The sequence below is a fragment of the Helianthus annuus genome, chromosome 2 (assembly GCF_002127325.2).
Source record: "Helianthus annuus cultivar XRQ/B chromosome 2, HanXRQr2.0-SUNRISE, whole genome shotgun sequence".
Classification (NCBI taxonomy): Eukaryota; Viridiplantae; Streptophyta; class Magnoliopsida; order Asterales; family Asteraceae; genus Helianthus; species Helianthus annuus.
The window spans coordinates 125275241-125300024 of NC_035434.2; the positions used below are offsets into that span (position 1 = coordinate 125275241).

Below are 24784 nucleotides of genomic sequence, written 5' to 3' on the forward strand. Positions count from 1 at the left end.
GAACACACAGTAAACAATCTAGAATGCAACCATAACATATATCAAGATTGGTTGAAAAAATGTGTAGCCCCCATCACGCCACATACAGGCTGGTGTGTCTGATTCAGAGAGGCCACGACGCCACAAATTCATACACACTTCATCTGGTATAACAATTACACTTCTCACTACACATTATGTCCAAATGCATTATTTGGTTTAACAATTTTAGACATGCTATTGGTCTTGAAATGAACTTGTAATGTTTAATTTTGTGTAAATGTATTTTGTGTTTATTTATGGTTGGTTATGCTTCACTTTTAATATCTAAACTTTGCGTGCTAATTATCACCATCACCATCGCCGTTACCAGTTACCACCATCATCTCTTCCACTCCACACAACCACCACCTTCACCGTCACACATCTACCATCCTCACCGGAACCTCAACACACACACAATCCTCCATAACAAACTCGCACAAATGGCGAACTTGTACGTCCAAGCTGTACCGCCCACAGATCTCAACAGAAACACCGAGTGGTTCATGTATCCCGGCGTCTGGACCACCTACATACTCATCCTCTTCTTCGCTTGGCTCGTTGTTCTCTCCGTCACCGGCTGTTCTCCCGGCATGGCTTGGACCACCGTCAATCTCTGTCACGCGCTGGTACACTTCCTTTTTGATGTTCAATTTATTGAGATTGAATTTTAGGTTTTCATTTGTTGCTGTTTAAGTTTAGGTTTAGGTTTGTGATCAGTTGCTGTGATTGATTTAGATCTGATTTAAAGAAATTTTATTTGTGTTGATGAGGATTTGGTGTTAGGTTATGTGGTGCTAGGGTTTTGAAGTGTGAATAGTTTGGGTAGTTTGCTTGATCTGTGTTTGTTATGTGTTTTTAATACAATTAGGCGAAAAATGGAGGATAGGTGAAGAGAGATATAGAGTTAGGTTGTGCTGCAAGTTGTTGAGATTTATATTTAGGTTTAGGTTTGTGATCAGACAGTTGTGATTGCGTTTGTTTTATCCGTGTTGGTGAGGATATGCTGTTAGGGTTTTGAAGTGTGGATATTTTGTGTAGTTTGCTTGATCTTTGTTTGTGATGTGTTTTTTAGTGTGATTAGTGGTGATGGAATGGAAAATAGTGGAGGATAGGTGAAGAGAAGTGGAATTAGGTTGTGGTGCAAGTTGTTGGAGTTTTATTCTTCGATTGATTGGATTGAGTATAGTTGGTTTCAGAGTTTCGGAGATCTGTGATTTATACTTAGGTTTTGAAGTATGTGCTAAGCTGTTGTTATAAGGTAATGCACTTGAAACTGGTTGTGCTTGAACCGTTGATATGAGTTGTGTCACCTTTGCTTGTATGAGAATGAGGAATGTTGGTTTATCCTTTTCGAAGAATTGGGTGCTATTGTTGAGGGTAAACTAATACTGGTGCACAAATACAATTTGATAAAGTTGATGTTGTTTCTTCTAGTTATGTATCCTGTTATATTATTGCATGGGGGACTGATGTTTAGTTGGGAGTTGGGGATGCTTATTTGTCACATTTTAGCGCACAAACACATTCTTTAACCATAGGTAGAGGTGGCAATCTTGACCCAAAGGCTTTCAAGTGGGTTAGTTTGGGTTGTTTTTAAAATTATATGGGTTAGTTTGGGTAAGATATTTTAACTAAACGGGTCACAACGGGTCAATTGAAATTCCATCTTGTTATTTTCGGGTCAAAGCGGGTCGACAACTTTAAAGAAATGGGTCGATGTGGGTTACCAAAATTTTAACTAAACGGGTCACAACGGGTCAATTGAAATTCCATCTTGTTATTTTACGGGGCGGGTTTTGGATCGGAACGGGTCGGTTCGGATCGGTTTCCGGCCGACGCGGGTTTCCGCACGGGACGGGTTTCGGATCGCAACGAGTTTTAGGTCGACACGAGTTTCCGCACGGGACGGGTTTCGGATCGCAACGTTTTTAGGCCGACACGAGTTTCCGCATGGGACGAGTTTCGGGACGGGTTTCGGTTTGGTTTCGTTTTTTGTTTCGGTTTGGTCGGTTTTTTCGGTTTCGTTTCAAATTGGTTTCAATATTTTCAGTTTTTCTTGTTTCGTTTTGGTTTCAGTTTTTTGTTTCCGTTTGTTCGGTTTATTCGGTTTCGTTTCGGTTGAGTTCTGACTTTTAGTTTCGTTTTAATCGGTTTTTTTTGTTTCTGTTTTGGTTTTGGTTTTTCAGTTTCGTTTAGGTATTTGACGTATTTTTTCATAGAGAAAGCAAGTTGCAGTGATGAATTAATGGATTATAAGTCAACTCTTATGTTATTGGCTTTATTCAAGAAAGGTTCTCGTGATGCAGACCGTATACATATAGACTTTCATGTATATGTTCACACCCACCAACTGTTTGATATAATTCCTCAATGAGTTGTTTTCACAGTCTCATTACTGATTCATACAGAAGCATAACAACACATATTCTCTCATTGTCTTTCCTTTATACAACATGTAATTTGAATCACAAGTAAAAAGATTCAAACGGGTTCTTGTTTAGTGTTGGGTTGAAAATAGAAAGTTCTTGTCATGAAGGTGAGTGCATACTAACCGTTTCGGTTTGGTTTCGTCTTTTGTTTCGTTTCAGTTCGGTTTTGGTCCGGTTTTGATTTTTTGTTTGGTGTTGATGGTTTTTTCGGATTCGGATCGGTTTCAATCCTTTCAGTTTTTTGTTTTGTTTCGTTTCGGTTTTTTTTTTAAGTATAATCTCTTTTTTTAAAGAAAGCAATTTTTAACCAACCCGACCCGAAACCCGTTCTGACCCGGACCCGTTTCAACCCGGACTCGTTCTGACCCGAACCCGTTCCGACCCGAACCCGTTTCGACCCGAACCAAAACAACCCTTTTTTGTAATTGACCCGTTTTGACCCAAACCCATTTTGACCCGAACCCGTTTTGACCCATGACCCGACCCGACCCGAACCGACCCGTTTGCCAGGTCTAACCATAGGGGACTATGTTTAGTTGGGACTTGGGGACGCTTGATAGGGTCCAGAAATGAACTGTGAGATAGAGAACTTTAAGGTCTATCTTCTAATAAGGTCCAGAAATGAACTTTGAGAACCAGTTCATCGTTCTTTGTTATCTATGGCTTCCATATTGGTTCAATATGTCTTAAATTTAGCTAACTCAAGTTCTGATCTTTTTTTTTGCATCATCAGATTACATATCACTTCTTTCACTGGAAAAAGGGAACACCTTTTGCTGATGACCAGGGCATCTACAACAGGTTGACTTGGTGGGAGCAAATCGACAGTGGCAAGCAGCTAACTCGCAACAGAAAATTTCTAACTGTCGTTCCTGTTGTGCTGTACGTTCTCTCAGTTTCCTTTGTATCGTTTGATATCATTGCATTATGAAGTTTATTATAATGCATACTGCTCTCTGTATGATTATAACCTGTAAGGCTGTCATGGATAATTAGCTATATAAATGAATCTGGACCAAACCCTTGACAATAAAGAAATGCTCAAAATATCCTTGATGTGGGACTGTTCATTAAAACATAACAGATTTGGGTATATGTGCTTGACCACCTGGCAAAACAAACGGGTCGGGTCGGTTGAGGTAATGGGTCAGAACGGGTTATGGTCACCGGTCATTGTAAAAATGATCATTTTGGTTCATGTGAACCCAAAAGACATATGAACATGAAAAAACCTCTAATGATGCAAAAGTTTTTTAAATCAAACAGCCCACAAAAGCATGGAAAAGAAGCACAGATACAGTTTTATAATGCTAGAAGATATATGAGTGCAATTTCACTTCAACAATATTCATTCCCAGAAACTTTGTAAAGCACACGATTTACACGTACACTTGTTGCAAAGAGATCTCATCTCTGAAATTGTAAGATTTTTTAAATATGCAAGAAACCAGAAAGTAAATGAATTAAAGAACAGAGCTGAATTGGGTGATCCGTCAAAATGTCAAATTAAGGTTTTCAACAACTTCAACACCAAAATTTGAAGATTTTTATCAGAAAAGTAATTTTGGAAACAAAAAAGAAACAGAATCACCAATTTTAAGTTGCTACCATTATAAGTCGGAATCAATGCAACAGAGCTGTCTTCAACTATTTTAAAGCCTTGTGTGATTCTTTGTTCTATGTTAACACGTATTCTTCAACGAAGCAATCGATTGTTTACTGACTATTTGTTAAATTTCAACAATCTTCTACATTAGCCTATTAATCCTAAAAACCCACTTCTTTTTTAAAGAGTAAAAGGAACATACCATTTCTGCATTTCTCTAAATTTTCTAGCCTAAGTTGATAGATACACTATATTATGAACAGCACTATTATCCATTGTGATTTGGTGGCATCCAGACCTTAAAATCAAGTTTACAAAACAATTGGGCTTTTTAATTAGTACTCCCTCCGTCCCACTAAAAGTGTCATATTTTGAATTTTCAAAGTCTTTATTTATAAATTTTGACTTTAATTATATATTTTTTGTGTTATATAAAACTTGATGAAAATTAACCCGATAAAAACACTTGTAAAACACACGTAAATCATATAACTTTCATCAAGTATTATTTAACACAACTAAATTTATTTAAGGTCAAAGTTTATAAATAAAGACTTTGAAAATTCAAAATATGACACTTTTAATGGGACGGAGGTAGTATATGTTCTTCAAAGTAAGAATTAGGATGATCCATTGAGGTGTTTGGACTTGATACCCTAAGGAAATAAGTTATTGGCCTATGATACTCATGTGACTGTTTATATATGTTTATCATCTATTAAACTAATAAAAAATAAAATATGTTACAAATCACACACCATGATTCATTGATTAACTAATAGTTGTGTCAAGATTGCCCAAATTTAACGTCTAAATCAGCCCAAATTTAAACATTTGGGTCAGATTTGCCAGGACTAGGTGTATACTGTATAAGAAGGAAAACAATGCCTATTTGTTCATGGAAGCAGATATAATATCTAATCTAACACCGTACCTAATAGTATTCTAGAATCACATCAGTATTGCTAAGCGAAGAGCACAAAATCGAGATATAATAGAAAGGAAAATCATAACCATTTCTTGATAAGTGCAACATGAAAGGAAGGGTATCCTAAAATAAAATTGAAATGGAACAAATACATGTTTATTGGAAAAAAGATTTATGATTAATTTTCCAATTTTAAATTCCGTATAACTTTTCTTGATCCCCTTCTTGCATTGTGAATTATGATAATGGTCAGGTTGAAGCAATGTCATAATAATTTACTATTAGGTATTAACCATACGTTTATTTTGTAATAACATATATTCATCCATTTTATCATTTTCTCGTATACGGGCAGGTTGGGTAACGGGTCAAGTTGGGTTTGAATTGAAATGTGTTATTTTTGTAAAATATTTTATGTGTTCATTATGGTTACGAGAAATTATTATCACAATAATCTTATTCTGTTTATAAAATGATTTAGGCGGTTTTGTGTATTAAAATTATAGACTTTGGGCGACTTAAAACCTGTGTGATCCTTTCCCTTTTAGCTTTTTTTACTTTTGTTTGACGCATTTAACATGTTTGAGAATTGAGATAATACATAACACTAATCATCCCAACGCAAGTAGTCTATACTGTTAGGTTTTTTTTTTTTTTTTTTTTTTTTTTTTTTTTTTTTTTTCTGTAAACTCACTTATCTGGATATTTGTACAGGTACTTGATAGCATCCCACACAACCGACTATCAAAACCCGATGCTGTTCTTAAACACATTGGCGGTTTTTGTGCTAGTGATTGCTAAGTTCCCACACATGCATAAGGTCCGGATATTCGGAATCAACGCCGAAGAATGAAAAGCGTCATGTTCAGTTAAGTTCAGTTCCTTACCATCCATGAATATATGTAAGCCGTTAATTTTGATACATTCCGACAGTTAAAAGGTATGGAACTGGTAAAAGGGTATATTAACGTTTCTTTTTCTCTTTTGTTTGTCATTTCTTCTTTTTCCCTTGTGTTTTGTGGATGATCCAGAAAATATACAAAAAAAAAAAAAAGAATTATATAACTCGTGCTTATTTCTTCTAACACGTGATTTTTGAGCACGTTTGAAGAAAATGTGTTATTGTAGTTAGCAGTCAATTTAACTGTATTTGATGGGTGAAAATACTAAAGGAACCACCCAACCCACGAAATAATGTTCAAATTTGAACACATGCGTGTAAGGTGTGAGTCTTACCTGAGTGAATTTCTTCATCTAGATGGTGATTTTTAATAGCATTCAAGACTAATGATGCCAACCTTCAATATTCCAAGCAATTTCTACACACATAATCTTAAAATAATCAACACACCCCTTCTCTCATGGTAATAATATATATATGAATCATTGCAACATTGAATGCTTAGAACAATATAATTATAATACGAAATAGTCAGGGACGGATTTGTTCCCAAACCGAAACCGTGAGTCAATAATCGAGTTTTACCATTATTCTTACAACAACCATCGCCGCTGCCTATGAACATGAACCCAAACCCGAACCCACCTGGTTTTCCAGGCTTAAGCTACATAAATTTGGGTACTGAGGCTATAAAGCGGATTGGGCCAGATGATGGTAGTTGGTAAGCAGTAGCCAGCAGGTGCAAAATGGATGGAAAATAGTAATTGGGGTGTGCTGATGGGTTGGATGTTTAACAAGTGCAAATGTTTCAGGTTGATGGTTTTAACTAGGCAGGTTAAGAATGTGGGCTGAAGTTGGATCACTTAACGGTTTTTGCGTATGCTTGTTAAAATGGTTGAGTAAACAAAGGTAGAGCGGCAGACTTAAATGACTAGTATGAGGAGTTTAACTCTTTCAAGGGAAACTAGGATCTCTGGTAACTAACCCATCTCATAGCCAAAAAATAAGCTAGGTGATCCTTAGATACACATCCAAATATTTCTAAATGTATAAGAGTTTTGGGTTTATTTTATAATTTGAAGTTAAAAAGTAATTATATGGAGTTTGTGAAAGAGGTGAGAGTAAGTCATGGAAAGTGCTGTCATTTATGTTCCCGAGATTTATAAACGAGAGAAAAGAAGAGAAAATGAATTAAGGACGAAAAAGAAAAGGAGTAGAAAGGAAAATTTTAATTAACTATCGTCGTGTTCCCGAGTTCTCGAAGAAATGAAAAGAAAACAAAGATTTCGAGTATTAAAAATGTTTTCCTTCCAAATCTCTCTAATTTGAAAGGATTTAAATTGAAGGAAAAAGACTTAAGTTTTCCTTCCATTTCTCTCCCTTTCCTTCGTTAAAAAACTCTCGAACACGAGTTATTTTTTAAATCCTTTCAAATCCTTTCTTTTCCTTCGTTGAATGAAAAAGTCAACGGTAATAAAAATTTGGAAAGTCAAAAAGTCAATGTTGGTCATAATCAATGATGGTCAATGGTAAAAGATGATCACAATTCACAGGTCATACATAGGGCTATAAATGAACCGAATGAACAAGGCATTGTTCGTATTTGTTCTTTAAGGAATGAAAATGTTCACGAACGTTTACCGAACGAGATGTCTTATTCGTGTTCGTTCGTTAAGGAAATGAACATGTTCATGAACACATACCGAACGTAAGCGATTGCAAACGAAGACGAACAAACGTTCATGACAATAAATAAACACAAATGAATGTTATATATTCATTTAAAAATATATATGATTTTTCTCATAGAAAGATTATAGAGAATTGACCAAAAATAAATAAGTACTTAACATGATTATCCGAAGATAGCTGATATAATTTTCATAAACATAGTTAACACAAAAATTAAGAATTTGGTAAAGCTTTAATACAAATTGAAATTGAAATAGTCAAATGAGGGATGTTGACGGAGACGTTTAGTATAACTATGGTTTCTAATTTTCAAAACTAAAACCAATAAAATAAAAATATAACATAAAAAAATCTTTAAACGAACGAACATAAATAAACATAAATGAACGAACATAAATGACCATACGATAGGGTTAAGTGCCATTTACATCCCTATGGTTTGTCCCTATGGTTTGACCATACGATCGTTATTGAAGGTGCATTTAAGTCTATCCACAACGAATCAATAGCTGATTCTGATGATTTGGAGCAAGAGACGGTGTGGCGTAGATTAGGGTTTTCCGAGAAGAAACGGGAGGAATGTGATGAATATGTGTTTAAATAGGATACAAAATTTATGGGTATGGATGCTGAAAACGGGTTTGGATCTCGTGTAAGTTTTTGAAGAAAAGTCAAAAAGTCAATAAAATTACTAAAACTCATTTGGGGGGGGGGGGTGACACGTGTCCTCCCAATGTTTTGTTTCAGAGTAAATTGCAAGTTTTGTTTTTTATGTTTAGATTAAATTGCAGACGGTGTCCTTAACCTTTCAAAATCTTACACGTTATGTCCTTTGGGCATTGTTATCATTTTATTTCTTCAGGGACTATTGTGTAAAAAACTTATATTTAGGGACTAGTTTGTAATAAATTGAAAAAATAAAAAAATATAATATCTCTCTCTATCTCTCACAACTACTGAAAGTCCTTCTCTCTCTCTCTAACATAATCTTTCACCACTCTCCACCACCGTTCACACATCATCGCCACCATAAGCATCCATCTACAACCACCACCATCGTTTATAAACAACACCCCCAATTTCAATTATGCAAAACAACATAAAACCTAACAAAAATAGTTATTTTCGTTTCATAAATTCTACCTAAACCAAAACGACATTCAAAATTTCAATTCAACTCCTAACTAGAGATCCAAACCTCAAGCAACCGTACCAAAAAGTCCACAAACAACATAAAACCTAACAGAACCAGTTATCTTCTTAACATCAATTCTAAAAGCAGAACTTCATTGAAAATATCTCATAAATTTACAACAAAACACACAAAATTAAATCAATTATAACAAACAAACCTCATACATTAAGCTGATCCGTATACCCCTTCCTCACAATCTCACTCTCATCACAAAGCTTATCAAAGAACAAGAACCTCCTCAACCCATAAACCCTCACAAACTGCGATAACGAAACGAACGACAACGTCGTCACACTGCTTAGCGACAGCTGCACCAGCTCCGATCACAGATCTGTGTCTCCGTCTCCGATCTCAGATTCGTGCAGTTGTGGTTGGTAATTTGAGGGTGGTGATTTGGGGGTTTTGTTTATGAACGATGGTGGTGGTTCTAGATGGATGCTTATGGTGGTGGTTGTAGAGGTGAGGTATTTTAGAGAGAGCTGAGTTTTTTTTAGAGAGAGGAGAACCTGTGACATAGAGAGAGAGAAGAGAGAGAGGGAGAGAGAGAGTGTATGCAGGTTTTTTATTTATACTTTGTTTTTATTTTTTATATAATTAGCCCCTTTATATAAGTTATTTACTTAATAGCCCATCGAAAGATGAAATAACAAGACTACCCTCATGTGCAAGGCACATGACCATATTTAACCAAAAAATCTGACTGAGTTAGGGCTAAAAGACATAACGTGCAGGATTTTGAAACGTTAATGAGAAAACTCGTTAACTTTTGCGCTAAAAGACAACGCCTGCAATTTGGTGTAAACGTAAAGGACAAAACTTGTATTTTACTCTTTGTTTTATTAGTACATATAGAAGATAGATTTGTACTAGTTCTAAGTTCTAACCCAACTCAAACTCTATTCAGAATGATTAAATAAACTCCTAAATAAATCTTATTATTTCAAACTAAGAATTATCTCTTAATTAAATATAAAAGACTCAATAAGTAATTAATCAAGAAGTATCTATAACCCATATGATCTCTATTTCGAGAAGAAAGGGCCCGGTTTGTTATTCCATTTTTTTTTGACTTTGATCGGTTTGGGTTAGATAGCAGGATAGGTGTATTTGTTGGGTCGAGTGTTTCTTCAAGGAGGACTTAGCTTTCAATTGGATTGAGTCTAAGCGCAATTGTAGTAGTGTTGTACTAGTACTAGGTCTAGGGAGCAAATGATAATGTTAAATAATGTATACTAGGTTTTATTAGCGTCGCAGGTTGCGCCGAACGGAGCAAATGATAATGTTAAACAAATGATATTTGAAAATTGAGCATGCTGTTTCGAAAGCCAAACAGTAGAATCGGTTTAGTTTATCATTGCATCCTAAAACGATACCAAATAAAAAATAATCTAGCTATATACTTGTTTGAATAGAATTTCATTTTTTAAACAACAACAACAACAATCATACCCAGTAAATCTCACAAATAACACCGCTACTTATAATGTCTAGGGAGGGTGGGATGTAGACAGACCTTGCCTCTTTCTCTAGGGATAGAGAGGCTTTCCAGAGAGACCCTCATTTTTAACAATACTTATATCAGAATCTCTAGAGGGAAAATAAACAAATTCGTACTTAAGTTTTTTTAATTAACGGACGAAAGTTATTTAAGAAAGATTAAATTAATTGATAAAGGTAACATCATTTAAAAAAAGAATTATAAAAAAAGTAAATGAGAAAAGGTAATACGGTTTAAAAAAATACATTAAAAGTAAATAGGATAATAAGGTTTTATAATATTAAAATAATAAAATTTTAAAAATACTATATATTACTATTAATTTAAATTACTATTCATCTTCCTTCAAGAAAAATATATACTTGTTTTTTTACGTTGAACGTTGTGGCGAAACCGAGCAAATAATAATGTAAAACAAACGTGATTTGAAAATAAAATATGTTGTTTAGAAAGCTAAACCATAGATTGATTTAGTTTATCATCGTATCGTTTTATGATACCAAATAAATATTTTATTTTGAGTAAAACTTTATTTTTAACAAAACTTATAACAGAATGTCGAGGAAAAATTTAAGCACAACTACGTACTTAAGTTTTTAGAAAAAAGTTATAAACGTAAATTGTTAAAAAAGAAAAAAACATATTAAAAAATCATAACGGAAATATTATTTGTTTTTAAAAAAGGAAAAAAAGTTAAAAATATATCATTAAAATTAAATTTGATAATAACTATTATAATATATTAAATAAATAATAATAAAAAACTATATATTATTATAAAAATAAAATTATTATTTATCGTCCTTCGTTAGCAATATATATATATATATATATATGTATATATATATATATATATATATATATATAGGGAGAGGCTCATGCGAGAACCACCCTTATTGTGAGAACCTTGAGAACCAATGTGAACACAACCTAAAATAGCTAAAAAAACCTAACCCCCACCCCCTCCCCCACCAAAACCTAAACCCCCCCCCCCCCCACAAAAAAAACCTAACCCCCCCTCCACCCCCCCCCCCAAAAAAAAAACCTAAACCCCCCTCCCCCCCAAGCTAAATGCTAAAAAAACCTAAAAAAAACCTAACACCCCCCCCCCCAAAAAAAACCTAAACCCCCCTCCCCCACCCCCCAAAAACCTAACCCCCCCCCCCCCAAGCTAAAATGCTAAAAACTAAACCCCCAAAAAACCTAAAAAAATCAAAAAAAATCTAAATTTTTTTTTTGAATTTTTTAATATTTTTATGTTAAAATCGCTACTTTTAGAAGCCAAAAAAAAAATTTTTTTTTAAAAAAAAATTAAATTTTTTTTTTTTGCTTCGAAAAGTAGCGATTTTTTTTATAAAAAGTATTAAAAAATTCAAAAAAAAATTTTTTGTGTGATTTTTAGCTATTTTTAGGCATTTTTTGTGTGTTCACATTGGTTCTCGCGGTTCTCACAATAAGAGGTGGTTCTCGCATGATCTTCTCCCTATATATATATATATATATATATATATATATATATATATATATATATATATATATATATATATATATATAATAGTAATACGACATGCATAGAAATGACATTATTAATCTATAATATATTAAAAAGGAGAAGTGATGTACTAAATTGTAATTTTAGTACAAGTACAAATTATTAAGCAAAATGTATAAGGGAGGGCAAGCGAGTTGGATTGGTATTTCCACACAAGTTTAAGACGCTAGAGGGGCAATCAAGGTATTTCAACGTCTCGGTTCTCTTCCCCATTAATGAAGGTGATTGAATGTGTCCGTGCGTTTCCATCCCACCCAACCAAGCGTCGTACTTCAACAAGTTCACCCCTACCTGTTCAGATAGAACCTCAGTCAAGCGCTGGCTTGCCAAGGGTTGTTCAGGATGGTGATTGTCAGGGTTTAGGGTGATTACGTAGAGGAACCAGCGGTGTTTGGTTGTAAAGGCAACAATTCTCGACGGTAAAGTATATCTGCACACCTTTGTTGGTGAGTTTCATCTCTTTCCGGTTCTATTCATCTTCATTTCTACCAAAACCCTAAAATGCGATTTCAGGTATTGAATGCGAAGTTGTTCTGTTAAAACTGCTAAAATTGCTTGATTCTCTTCTTGATTTTGGATTACGAACTTGTTTTTTTTATCTAATGAGGCCTTTGAATTGATATCATAGTTCTATTAATATGATATATTTTCTTTATATTTATGTGATGATTTGTGCAGGACTTTTTTGTTAGGATGACAACGATTCAATGGCGGTTGAAGAAGATCCGACGGTGGTGTCAAGGTTGTGGTCGTTTATCTCATTTGTGCATTAGGGTTTGTGTTTTAGAATAGGGGAATCGGATATAGTTTTATGCGTGTGTAAATATTCGTTTTTTTATGCAAATAAGTTATATTATCATCCTAAGATTATTGTTTACATGATATTGTTTTTATGAATGATCAAGAAGGTGAAACGTTGCATTCATGATCCCGGCAGGCCGAGATAGAGGGCTGCAGGTCATCATTGCACCGGGAACCGCCATTTGCAGTCACACCACCGGTAATCGCCGTCCATTGCCCACTTCAATAATATGTACACAAAACATAACTTTTATATTTCTGTTCTTGAAGATATTGGTTTTAGAAGATGCTTTCTTATGGTTAAAAGAAAGTGGAACTGGTCCAAACTTAGAAGGTTTGTTAATCTCTTTTATAATAAGGGTATACAAACATTTAGTTTACATGGTTACGATGCTTAGAAAGCTTTGAATTAGGGTTCCATTTAACATTTCAGATGCAGCACAGAGCAGAACCATGTAGCAGCCGTCGTTACGACATCGTACAACATTGGTTCACGTCTCCTTCTACGACAACTATAATTTCATCTCTCTCTCTTTGTGTACTTGCATACTTTTTTAGGCTTATAGCTTTGTTTGGTCTGTTTGCGTAAGGTAATCCAAGTATATTGCTCATGTTGAGTTCGAGATCTTTTCAAGTTCATGTTGAAACCTCTTTTAATTTACTTTGTTACAGTTAATTTAGGTTATTGTTTGGCACTAGAAACTGAATTAGGGGTTACAAGGCATTGTATTGATATATGTATTAATTCGCTGTAGAGGTTTTGATCAATTAATTGTTTAATCTTTCTCAATTAGGGGGGACTTATTAAATTGGTGCTTTAAATTTTGAGACCCTAATTAGAATCTTGTAATTAAATATTTTTATTGATTTATGCTAATTTTAAGTTTTCTCATTGTCATGCTACATTTTTTTGTTATAATGTAGATTAGAGACATATATAGTTGAGGTTTGATACTGAACCTAATTACCAACAAGTTTAACACTTTGTATAAAGGTTCAATGTCAAGCTGTGATCCCCACAAATAAGATATGTACAATAAGTATTAAACAATAGGTTGATTAAGCAAAGCAATCAAGTAGGCAAGATAAACTTTGTAATCCAATAATTTTATAATCTTAATATAAGATAATGTATATTGACTTCTGCCCAGAGGTGGCTAAATGGTTTGTAACTACTGTATAGGCCACTCTGGTCGGGTTGAGCTACAACATTGAAAAGACCTCTATATTATGATTCTTTGCTATGTTCCTTAAAATAGATTGATGATTAATCATTTATCCTTCAATCCGTCATCTGTGTCACGATCATATTAATTCTTTTTTCTGTCTAAACGCAGGCTTTTATCACACAAGATTCTGCTGACCGTGACCTTTTGTTCAGAAACCTTAAGTCATTTGATGTTGTCGTAATTAACCACGTTGCTGATGGAAATCGCAACCCAGAGCCATTTAATATTTCTCAAGAGGCAAGTGATGTCGTTTTTATTTAATATTATACGCTTCTTGTGCAAGGTTTAAACAAAACGGAAACGAGTTTTGAGGCGTTTTCACTTCGCCTCACGAGGCGTAAGCCCGAGGCGGAATTAAAAAATAAATATAAATATTATATATCTTATAAAAATAGTAATACTAACTAAATTAATCATCAAATTCATCAAAATAATCGAAAACACACATAACGAAGACATAAATTGCTTGAAATTGACACAAAAACGCAAAAACGCAAAAACATCAAAAAAATATCTAAAACCCCTGAGGCGCACCTGAGGCGCAACCTTTTTAGCGCCTCAACCCCTCTGAGGCGCACAAACAGTATAAACCCCCTGAGGCGCGCCTCAGAATCGTTTTTTGGCCGTTTCGCTTTGAGGCGCGCCTCGAGGCGCACGCCTCAACCCTTTTTTAAAACCATGTTCTTATGGAACTAATTTGTTTCCAATCTGATGAAACAAGCAGATGTCATCCATGGGTCTATATTCAAGGCTTGACCAAGTTTTTGACGCTCCACATGCCGTCAAAGAGGTTTTGATTGGGCAAGCGGGTCTTGAACATTCAGTATGTTTTTGACTTTTTGTTCATATCCGGTTTAGGTTTGGAAAGAGGAAGCTACCAATAAGCATGAACGTGCCATGTCGTATGCCTTCTCTCACCAAGTATATATATTTTAAAGGTGACAAGACATGTAGGTTGATTGGGCTGGGTAATGGGTCAAACATGTTTGGGTTAACACGAGTCACTTTTTAAGCCGGGTTGGAGCGGGTCCATGCGTTGCGCTCTTTTGGGTATAAAAATTTGTTTTCAATTTGTTTTTTTTTTTAATCCAGGGACATTTTAAATGTAGTTAATAGTTAATTGGGGTCATCGTGCATGTTTAAGTAGCTGTGTATTTGCTATTAATGGATCCAGTCGTGCATGTTTAAGTAGCTGTATATTTGCTATTAAGGACTCCATAATCTGACCAAATGAGCTTGATGCTGAACCGAAGGGCCTTGGTGCGTTTTAAATTATACATATTGTTTCGGATTTTAGCTTATGTTATTTTTCTTTTGTTTTTTCTTTGGTATTAGAGTGCATTTAATTGGGAAAGATTTTGGCTATTCCCTTTGGAAGACCACTAGAAGCTGACCCAGTATGTGAACTTTAGCATTTATATTTTAGAGTAAAATGTCATTTTCGCCCTTGAGGTTTGGCCACTTTTGCGACTTTCATCCAAAGTTCTGTTTGTCCGCATCTGAAAATGGCAAAAGATTTTAAACCTTTTAGATTCAGATGTGGAAAAACAAACCTTTGAACGAAAGTCGCAAAACTTGCTAAACCTTAAGGACGAAAATGGCCTTTTACTCTATATTTTAAATAAACCTTCTTTAACTAAAATCTTATATTTTATAACTGTGTTACCAGGTATTTTGTAGGAAAACCACGTTTCTAGCTTGCTCTGGCGTGTTTGCATTCCTGGTATTAACTGTCAAAAATTATTAAAGATGTTTTAAAACCATGTAAAATAATCAATTCATGTATATAGTTGAGGGGTGTGCATGGTTCGGTTTTCCGTTTTTTAAAACCGCTCGGTTTCGGTTAGGGTTTTAGCAACAGTTCGGTTTTTCAATTTTTGGAACAAAATTGTGTAACATTCAAAAATAAAAAAAAATATAATCCAAAATTTAAGAATTTTTCTTATATGTTTACATTTAAGTTATTATATTAAACCTTTTTATTAACAAATATTGTTCACACAAACAATACTGCTAATCAAATGACAAAATGGTTTGGTAGGGTTAAATACGGTCTCAATGACCTGGCACTTCATATTCCCCTGATGCTGATGACAAGTTTAAGGTTTACTATGAGCATGTTGTCTTTTCAAAAAAAAAAAAAAAAAAACTATGAGCATATTGTGGTTAGAGGGTGGTTGGTTCCTGTGTAACTATGACACATCATAAGGTACACATGCTTTAATATATGTATCTTTCTTGTGTCTATATGTTTGTTTACCTACCAGGTGTATACGAATGGCCGAAAACCAGCATAATGTTCGTCTTGAATCCCGATTTTGGATTATGAAATAGCGATATTTACATGTTAAAAGAATTGTTGATTCAAGCTCGTACGAGAAAGATGTTTTGGAGTCACAAGCAGCTGATGTGAGTGCATGTGAAAACTTATCCTAAGAAGCTGGCTCGAACTTGAAACGGCTTAAGGTGGTTGGAACGTATGTCGAAAACAAGAAGCGAGTTTTAGTGACACTTGATATTAGTCGGGATACCCGCCGCAACGCGCGGGCATTCCAACTATTATATAAACACATGTATATATGATTTTTTAACGTTTTAGGTTTAAATTATGTTCTCGGCCCATATTGTCGACTCCGCTGCAACGCGCGGGTTTCCCACTAGTATTAATAATAAAGCCGATGTAATCTGTATTTACATTATTAATAACATTAGATTTAACCTCACCCCATATTATTTTGGTGGTTTATAGGTTTAACCTAAAACCCCAACGTGTATATTTTTGTGTTTTTATGAAGCATTATGATAACTTGTCTTATTAGTTTAGAAATTAGAACAAATAGATTATCTAAAGCAAAAGATATATATGATTCTGTAGTACACACTTATATATAGCACATGCGCCACAAGGGTGCTTATTATAGTTACATAGACACATACATTGATTGATGAAACACGAAATAAAACCCAAAGCAAACATACAAGCCTTAACATAAGTAGAATAACTCCACTTGATATGTTTCTTTATAATAATAGGGGTACGACTTATCGCATCAAGCGTGTTACCAATAATCACCAAACCAACCCCTACTAAGGGCTAAGTACGACACCTATAGCGTCGAGGTAGGCACCATATCTTCCGAAGAATCCAATAACCTTACCTTTAGCTATAGGAAAAGAGAAATCAGTCCCTCCATTCGTGCCATATGGTCCATATGTGTGCTTGTTGGTCATTAAAGTCAATTGTGTAATTAGGGTTTTGTTCTCAAAAGTTCCCACTTTTCCGCTAATCTTTATGATCTCCTCGTTGTCGGCAATGTCAATCTGATCGAACACACAAACATGCATTATATATATATATATATATATATATATATATATATATATATATATATATATATAGGGCAAGGATAAATTGAAAACCCAGTTGAGTTGACTAAACCCTGAAAACCCATTAATGACCATTGATTAAGCTTCATGGATGGCTGAGATTTATTTTTGGTCATGGCTGGATTTTGAATCCCTTTTGTCTATTTTTTAATATATAAAAGGTACATGAAGGGCAATATGGGAAAGCCAATGTTTAATATAATCTCTTATAAGAAACAAAAGTCTGCATGGGTGTAAGAACTTGTAAGAACTTTACATCAACTACATCATTACCCCCCTAATCTAAAACCCTATATCAGTCTACAAAATTTTCAAAAGACCCAAAAATCACCGGAGACTCACAACCCCTCATATTCTTCAAAATTTCCTAAAACTCTCTCTCTCTCATAGTCTTCAACATGTACTGGTGAGATTTTGGTATGAATGTGAGATTTTGATGCCTTGGGATAATATGAAAACCACAAAAAGAATCTTCCCCATTTTTACATTGTTTATCAAAACCACACAAAACCCTTCTTTCTCTCGACTTCATCCCAGCATCGAAGAAGAGTTCAAGATCTATCTACTTATCCGTCTGGTTACATTAAAGGTACGCATAGGTTTGTGCTTTCTCTCTCTTTATATACATTTCCATATCTCTCTCTTTAAAAACATTTATCTTCTAAAAGATCGTCCAGATCCAAAAGTACTCTGATTTTTGGTGGGTGGGAAAGATGCTCCAGACCCAAAAAGATGCTCTGAATCCAAAAGATCATCCACATCCAAAAGATGATTCGGAAAAACGCTACCAGATCCAAAAAAAGCTCCAGATCCGGTTGAAGATGTTCGATGTTGAAGATGATGTTTCAGATGGCGGTTCGATGTTGAAGATGATCCAAAATATTTTCGAGGTTGAACATGATGTTCCAGATCTAAAAGATCCTCTATATCCATAAGTATGTTTGTTCAGTTTTTTTTTTTTCAGATTTGCAACTTTTTGTGTTTTGTAGATCTTAATTTTTTGTGTTGTTTTTTATTACTGATTTTAACAATTTTTTTGTGTAAAATTTGTTTTCAGATCTGAATAAATGAAAACGATTTGTTTTAAGTTCTTATATATTGGATTAAAATCTAAGTTACTTTTCTTGTTTATTGTTATGATGATTGAATCTAAAAAATCTATTGTTGGATTTTTGTTAATGAAGTTATATTTTTTATATACATTTTGTAACATTTCTAGACATATTACTTATGTTGGATTATTGTTAATGAAGTATATTTTTGATGTAACAATTCTTATAACAATTCTTTGCGTCTTAGTTACGAACCTACAAGATCTAGGCATTTTTTATGTAACACTATGTAACCGGGTGTTAGAAACGTAACAATCGAAGAAAAAAAATGCTACAAGAAAGGTTTTAGGCTTTTAACATTTCTATAAGATATTTTGTTGAAAAAAAAACTTATGTGGCTTTTGTTCGTAAGGGTTTTGATTTGATAAAACAAAAAAAAAACTTTTTAATTAAGGTGTGGATTTCTCAATACACCAACCAATGTTAAAAACAAATGGGCATTTAAAGGTTAAAAATCTAAAAAAGAAAATTAGAAGTAGAATTTGAAATAAAACAACAGTTAATTTTTTTTGAATATTATATAAAGATTGTCTACTTTCACAAAGAAAAAAAGTATATAGAGATTAGAGCTAAAATGTAAAAAAAAAAGTCAAAATCTATATAGAACCTATAAAGTACACCTACAATAAAATATGACTGAAAAAGTACATAGAGCTTAGAGCTAAAATTTAAAAAAAAAGTTAAAACCTATATAGAACCTATAAAGTACACCTAAGATAAAATATGATTGATGTAGCCTAACACACACATTGATATGTAATTAATGTAACGTAGCATTTGTGGGAGGCAAAAATACAACAAAATCACAAAAAAGTGTCATCTTTATCAACTAACTACTTTTTCTACATTTTTTCATTTCTTCAAAAATAAAAAGATGTGATGTTACATTTTTTGCTATCTACTGTAACATTTATTCGCTTGAGAAAAAAAATGTAACAACTGTCGTTCGGATAAATTTCTTACTTTTTAGGGAACAGGTGTGTTGTACGCGTTGTTAGGTTATATAATAATGTTGCACCTTAACATTTGTGGGGGCAAAATTTTGTAACTTAAGTTTTTGGTTCATAAAGTTGTTTTACGATACTTTTTTTAATTTATCGGTGTTTGGGCCACCGGTAAACAATGTAAACACCCGGTAAACAAGAAAAAAAATGCTTGTTTTTTTACATTAAAGGATATCCACATACATAAAAGTGTAACCCGTTTTCTTTTCTTTCTCCTCCGACACAAAGTGTTATATTAAATCACATTGTTACAAAAGTCGTCTTACTATAAAAAGATGTTACATGTTGGTACGCACACTACAAAAAAAAAGATGTTACATATATTATACAAATATATGAAGTTACACCAAGTGTAAACATACGTTTTCTGTATAATTTCAAAAAACTTATCTCTTAAAACAAAATTCGGGATAGAATAAAAAAAATTGTATTGTCAGTACAAGTTTAACACATTTTGGTACAATGGAAAGAAACATGGTAGTGCATTTTTTTAATGTCACCAAAAAGTGTAGATGCTGGTGCATTTTTTTTAGGTGGCCTAAAAGTGTAACCTCGAATGTTTTTCCCTTACCAAAAATATAAAAACTTAATTCACTCTTCTCTATCTCTCTTTGTTTTTTCAATTTATGTCACATTCTGGTGTCCGCTTTTTATAAGTTTATTTGCTTTTCCGGCGAGATTGTTTCATCGGGGCATGATTATCTGGATCTCCTGGAGATAAGCATATTATTATTTATTAAAGAAAAAAAAAAACAACTAGATGCATTATATACTTTATGATTCTCCACAATGACTACTATGAGTTTATATAAAAGAATTGTTATGAGAATTGTTACATAAAAAATAAACGTCCTTAGCAAATAATCCAACATATAGATGAAGTTACACATGTGTAAACATACATTTTCTGTATAATTTCAAAAAATGTAAACACCCAATAAACAAGAAAAATGTTTTTTTTACCATTTAAAAAATATCCACATACATAAAAGTGTAATGCATTTTCTGTATAATTTGTTTTGTAACACTTTTTATTTTATATACTGGGTAAACAAATATATGATATTTAAAAAGTCTTTGTGTACTTTAACAAAAAAGAAAATATACACATTTTCTATTAAAAATGAGATTGAAAAATATAAACTCATAAAGACTGATATGACCATATGAAAGTACACTGTACTGCCAATGATCTCTAGATCAAGTGGTGGAAGGCTTGCATTTCTCTTGTGAGATGCAGGTTCGACTCCCACTTGGTGCAGAGTGAGGCATTGGTGGGCAATGATAGGAGACCCAGGGAAACCTGGGTTGGATCCTTGAGCCAAACGGGTTTTACCGGTAATTTCACCGTCGTGCCTACGGGCGGGTGGGTTACCGGGTTTTCCCCGGAATTGGTGGTGGACTCGGGTTACTCTCGGAGTACTCCGTTTGTCCAGTGGGTGCCCCGAGAGTGCTCGGGATTGAGTTTGTTGGCCGTTCAAAAAAAAAAAAAAAAAAAGAAAGTACACTGTACTAGTCAACTTTTCCTAATTTCTCTCTCTTACTCATTTTCCCATACACTCTCTCTCTTACTCATTTTCCCATACACTCTCTCTCTCTCGTTTTAATCTTTTTTTTCAAAGATAATAATTTTAAATGCAACTGCAAAAAAAATTGTTACACTTTACAAATAAAAACTGTTATACTTTACTAATAAAAAAAGAATGTAACTAAAAAAAATGTAATGTATTACTGATAAAAAATACATGTAACTGCAGAAAAAATGTTCCATTTGTAACTATCACTTCTACAAATCCAGATCCATTACATCTTCGTCGCACAATTATTATTGAACCACAATGTATCCAGATCAGTTGCATAACCTAAACATATAAAAAACAAAAAAAAAAGAAATTTAGCCTTTGAAGTAAATTTATATTTTTTAGAAATAACAAAAGCCCATGATAAATGTACATGTTAAATAATCATGGATGACTTGTAAAATGAACAATACTTCCAGATTAATTCAAAATAATGTCTTCAAAACACGACCCTAAATGTAATTTCATATCAAATCGATACAAAAGATAAAATTTTAATTTTAAACAAGTATATATAAGAAAAATAGACTCTTAAAACGTACTTGATCTTCATTTTTTATAACAATTATCTTCTTTGATGACGGTGGTTGTTCAACTTCAAAACTGGATGGTTGAACCAAAATCACTACCGCTACAAAATTTAACTAACTTAGACTATCAATTAATTTAACAAAAATTACAAGGGAAGGATTTTTTACAAACTTAAAACACTAATTAACTTTTCCATAATATATTTTGTATGATTTAATAAGTTTAAGTAATTACACAAGACATACATTCTTATTCACAAACAAAGCTTAAATCAAGGAATAACTTTGAAAGGATACCAATTTCCAGTTTGTTTTTAAAAAAAATAGAGTAATGGCCACCGTTAGATACTTACAGAAAGCAATGTGTTTAATGAGCTTCTCAATGAACATGTGTCTCTCAGGAGGAAGGAGTTTAGTGACGTCAACCACCTTCTTTCCATCTTCTTCATCGAACAGATGGTGGTTGTTCAACTTCAAAACTGGGTGGTTGAACCAAAATCACCACCGATACACCCTTCTTAAAACAAAATCGCACCATTGAATCCCATTTGATCTTCATTAAACCAAAACCGCACCAATGAATCCCCTCACCTCACCTGAAAAACATCATACCTTCATCTCCATAAAGAAGTGAGATTCAAAGAAAATGAGATCTGGATATGAAAAAAATTTTCTTAAAGAAGTGAGAGAAAGAAAGAGAGAGAGAGAGAGAGAGAGAGAGAGAGAGAGAGAGAGAGAGAGAGAGAGAGAGAGAGAGAAATAAAGAGTGTGTTGTCTGATGAACTATAAAGAAAAAGTCAAGATTTAATAAAAGTAAGTTCTTAAAAGCACAAAACATGGTGACAACAACCTGGCAACCTAGAAAAGGAGAGGTGATAGACATCCATGTAAAATGACCCATATACCCTTCTCATCATCTTTGTGTAGACATCCATCCATGTGACGTGGCTGAATCCTAGCCACATGTGTGAGTTTTCAGGGTTTAGTCAACTGGAGTGGGTTTTCTCCTTATAATTAGCCTATATATATATATATATATATAGAGAGAGAGAGAGAGAGAGAGAGGATAAGGATAAGGATCATTACAGAACACTAATTATTGCGAGAACAAAAAGAACAACTCTAAATCACTAAATTTTGGGATTTAAGGTTCATATTTCTTAAATTTTATGTTTCTTACATTCATATGTGTATTATATATACATAAAAAAATTCATATATTTTTCATTACACATAGTCTATATACATGTAGGTAATTTAGCTTACACATAACCTACATGTGTGTAGGTTATTTAAAAACTGAAAAATTTTCATATTTTATTTTAAATTCTAATGTGAGAAACAATAAATCTCACATTTATAACATTTTCATTTACTTTTTAGGTTTTAGGATTGAAAAAACGAGTGAATCATTTTGTTCTGCGTGTTCTCGCAATATTTAGTGTTCTGCATAGAACCTTCCCCGGATAAGTATATATATATATATATATATATATATATATATATATGTTGTGAGAGACGTGAGAACGAATGAAAACACCGCGAGAACTAGGTCGACGTGTAAATTAAATTCCTAACATTGTATTCGAATAATAACGATAAGTCGATAAGTGTGAAAAAAGATTTTGAATTTGAATTGTTTTTTACCAAGTTTGGGCGGTTTTTTCATTTGTTCTTACTGTTCTCACAATATTTAGCGTTCCCATTGAAACCTTCCCCTATATATATAGAGTGAGGTTGTTTTACAAAACAGATGGACAAAGATTGTTTTTATACCCTTTCTAGAATTTCAATCATTTTTATTCTAACCCATATACTATATACACACACATGGGTGGTCTTTGTTGAAATAATTAAGAAGCCTTATACAAAATTAATCAAGCTAACCGTATAAGGTCTGCCATTATGACCACCAAAATTATCAGTGTTGTAGCTGGAACCGCGTTGCCTATAGCCAAAGGAGATGGCATCAACAACAGCTCCACTGCGGATGTTTATCCGAGTAATCCTACCACCATCTGGTATGATTGACCAAGGATTTGCTCCACCACTACCGCCCCATGGTCCAACCTCTATGCGGTTGTTAGCCTGCAATCAAAATTAACGTCAAAATTTTCAATAATAATTTACATCGAGATAGTTGGTATTGAAACCTAATTCATACACAATTCACAGCTTGTGGTGAAAGAGTATACCATTTTCCAAGTTATAATCTGAGTTGAAAGTTGAAAGATGGTAGGGGAACACATGCATATTTATATAGACATGGGGTAGCTAGAATAATAATAAAAAAAATACATATGTATATATACGTTCTAAAGAATAATGAATTGATGAGATTTTATAGACATGGGGTAGCTAGAATAAAAAGAAATACATATGTATATATACGTTCTAAAGAAAAATGAATTGATGAAATGTTTGTAGTTTAATTGTGTTGACTTATGAATTGATGAAATGTTGTAATTTATTTGTGTTGAGATAATTAGACACATTTGATGTTCTAACGGACTCAAGTTTGATTTTTGTTCTCTCTATTATTTTTTGCGGCACCTGGTGATGATGAGATATTAGGCGAGTAGGCGGAGATCTCTAGTTCGATCGTTGAACTGAGCGGGGTTTGCCTCATCGCACTGTCATGTCTTCGGGCGAGTGTTCACGGGCTTCGGCCCTAGTTGAGGATTTTCTCCGGTTCGGAGGCGAGTGTATCCCGATGTGATGAATTTCGCCAATAGCCCATTTGAAAGATTCGTTGACCGTTAAAAAAACATGAATAAATCCACGTTCTTGAATATTAGCGTATATCAATCAGAGAAATTATCTCCCCAGTTACCTCCTAGAGATTATCTCCACAATCTTCTCCTCATTATCATTATCAATTTATTTTGAATGTCAAACCTATACCATAATTAGATTAGGAGGTTGTTATGTAATTATCAATATAAATATGTACGTTGATGTGAATGAGATACACAATTGAAACCATTACTTTTATGGTATCAGAGCCTCCCTCCTCTGATAACCAAACTCATTATCACAATCCTCCTCTTCTTCTCAATCCCTTCTTCCCCATGGATACCAAATCTCATCCAGCTTTAATGGTGACCAACATCCGCAATTTCGTTCCCTTTACCCTTGAAATGGAGAGCGGTCAGTACAATTCTTGGGCTGAGTTATTCAGAATTCATTGCAAAGCATTCTTGGTCTATGACCATATCGATGGCACCGGCAACCCTCCCACCGTTTCCGCACCCCAAGCCACTTCTTCTGACAAAAAAACTGAAACCACTCCCAAAACCAAACCTGTTACACAAGA

At 33.8% G+C, this 24784-nt stretch overlaps 2 protein-coding genes and 3 long non-coding RNA genes across 8 annotated transcripts; 3 read left to right on the forward strand and 2 right to left on the reverse strand.

Moving 5' to 3' along the window:
- The first annotated feature begins 286 nt into the window (after positions 1-286).
- LOC110920838 (ORM1-like protein 3) lies at positions 287-5972 on the forward strand. Its single transcript, XM_022165044.2, has 3 exons — positions 287-650; positions 3187-3335; positions 5702-5972. Exons 1-3 carry the CDS (start codon positions 465-467, stop codon positions 5838-5840), a joined length of 474 nt encoding a protein of 157 aa, XP_022020736.2. The 5' UTR covers positions 287-464; the 3' UTR covers positions 5841-5972.
- A 5993-nt stretch (positions 5973-11965) lies between these two features.
- On the forward strand, positions 11966-14091 carry LOC118486658. Of its 3 annotated transcripts, none has more exons than XR_004879371.1 (5): positions 11966-12271; positions 12504-12825; positions 12897-12960; positions 13060-13164; positions 13964-14091. It is a non-coding gene; the product is annotated as an uncharacterized LOC118486658 (long non-coding RNA). The 3 variants fall into 3 exon arrangements; XR_004879373.1 differs by having other exon boundaries at positions 13060-13115; XR_004879370.1 differs by lacking the exon at positions 13964-14091 and having other exon boundaries at positions 13060-13275.
- A 488-nt stretch (positions 14092-14579) lies between these two features.
- Positions 14580-16475, forward strand: LOC110920830. Of its 2 annotated transcripts, XR_002581934.2 has the most exons (3): positions 14580-14793; positions 15191-15252; positions 15525-16475. It is a non-coding gene; the product is annotated as an uncharacterized LOC110920830 (long non-coding RNA). The 2 variants fall into 2 exon arrangements; XR_002581933.2 differs by having other exon boundaries at positions 14580-15252.
- A 246-nt stretch (positions 16476-16721) lies between these two features.
- LOC110895044 (protein GOS9) lies at positions 16722-24454 on the reverse strand. The gene is made up of 3 exons (XM_022142307.1): positions 24422-24454; positions 23356-23556; positions 16722-17176 (listed from the first exon to the last, which is right to left on the reverse strand). Exons 1-3 carry the CDS (start codon positions 24452-24454, stop codon positions 16943-16945), a joined length of 468 nt encoding a protein of 155 aa, XP_021997999.1. The 3' UTR covers positions 16722-16942.
- LOC110905179 lies at positions 21069-21957 on the reverse strand. The gene is made up of 2 exons (XR_002572945.2): positions 21822-21957; positions 21069-21220 (listed from the first exon to the last, which is right to left on the reverse strand). It is a non-coding gene; the product is annotated as an uncharacterized LOC110905179 (long non-coding RNA).
- Positions 24455-24784: the final 330 nt, after the last annotated feature.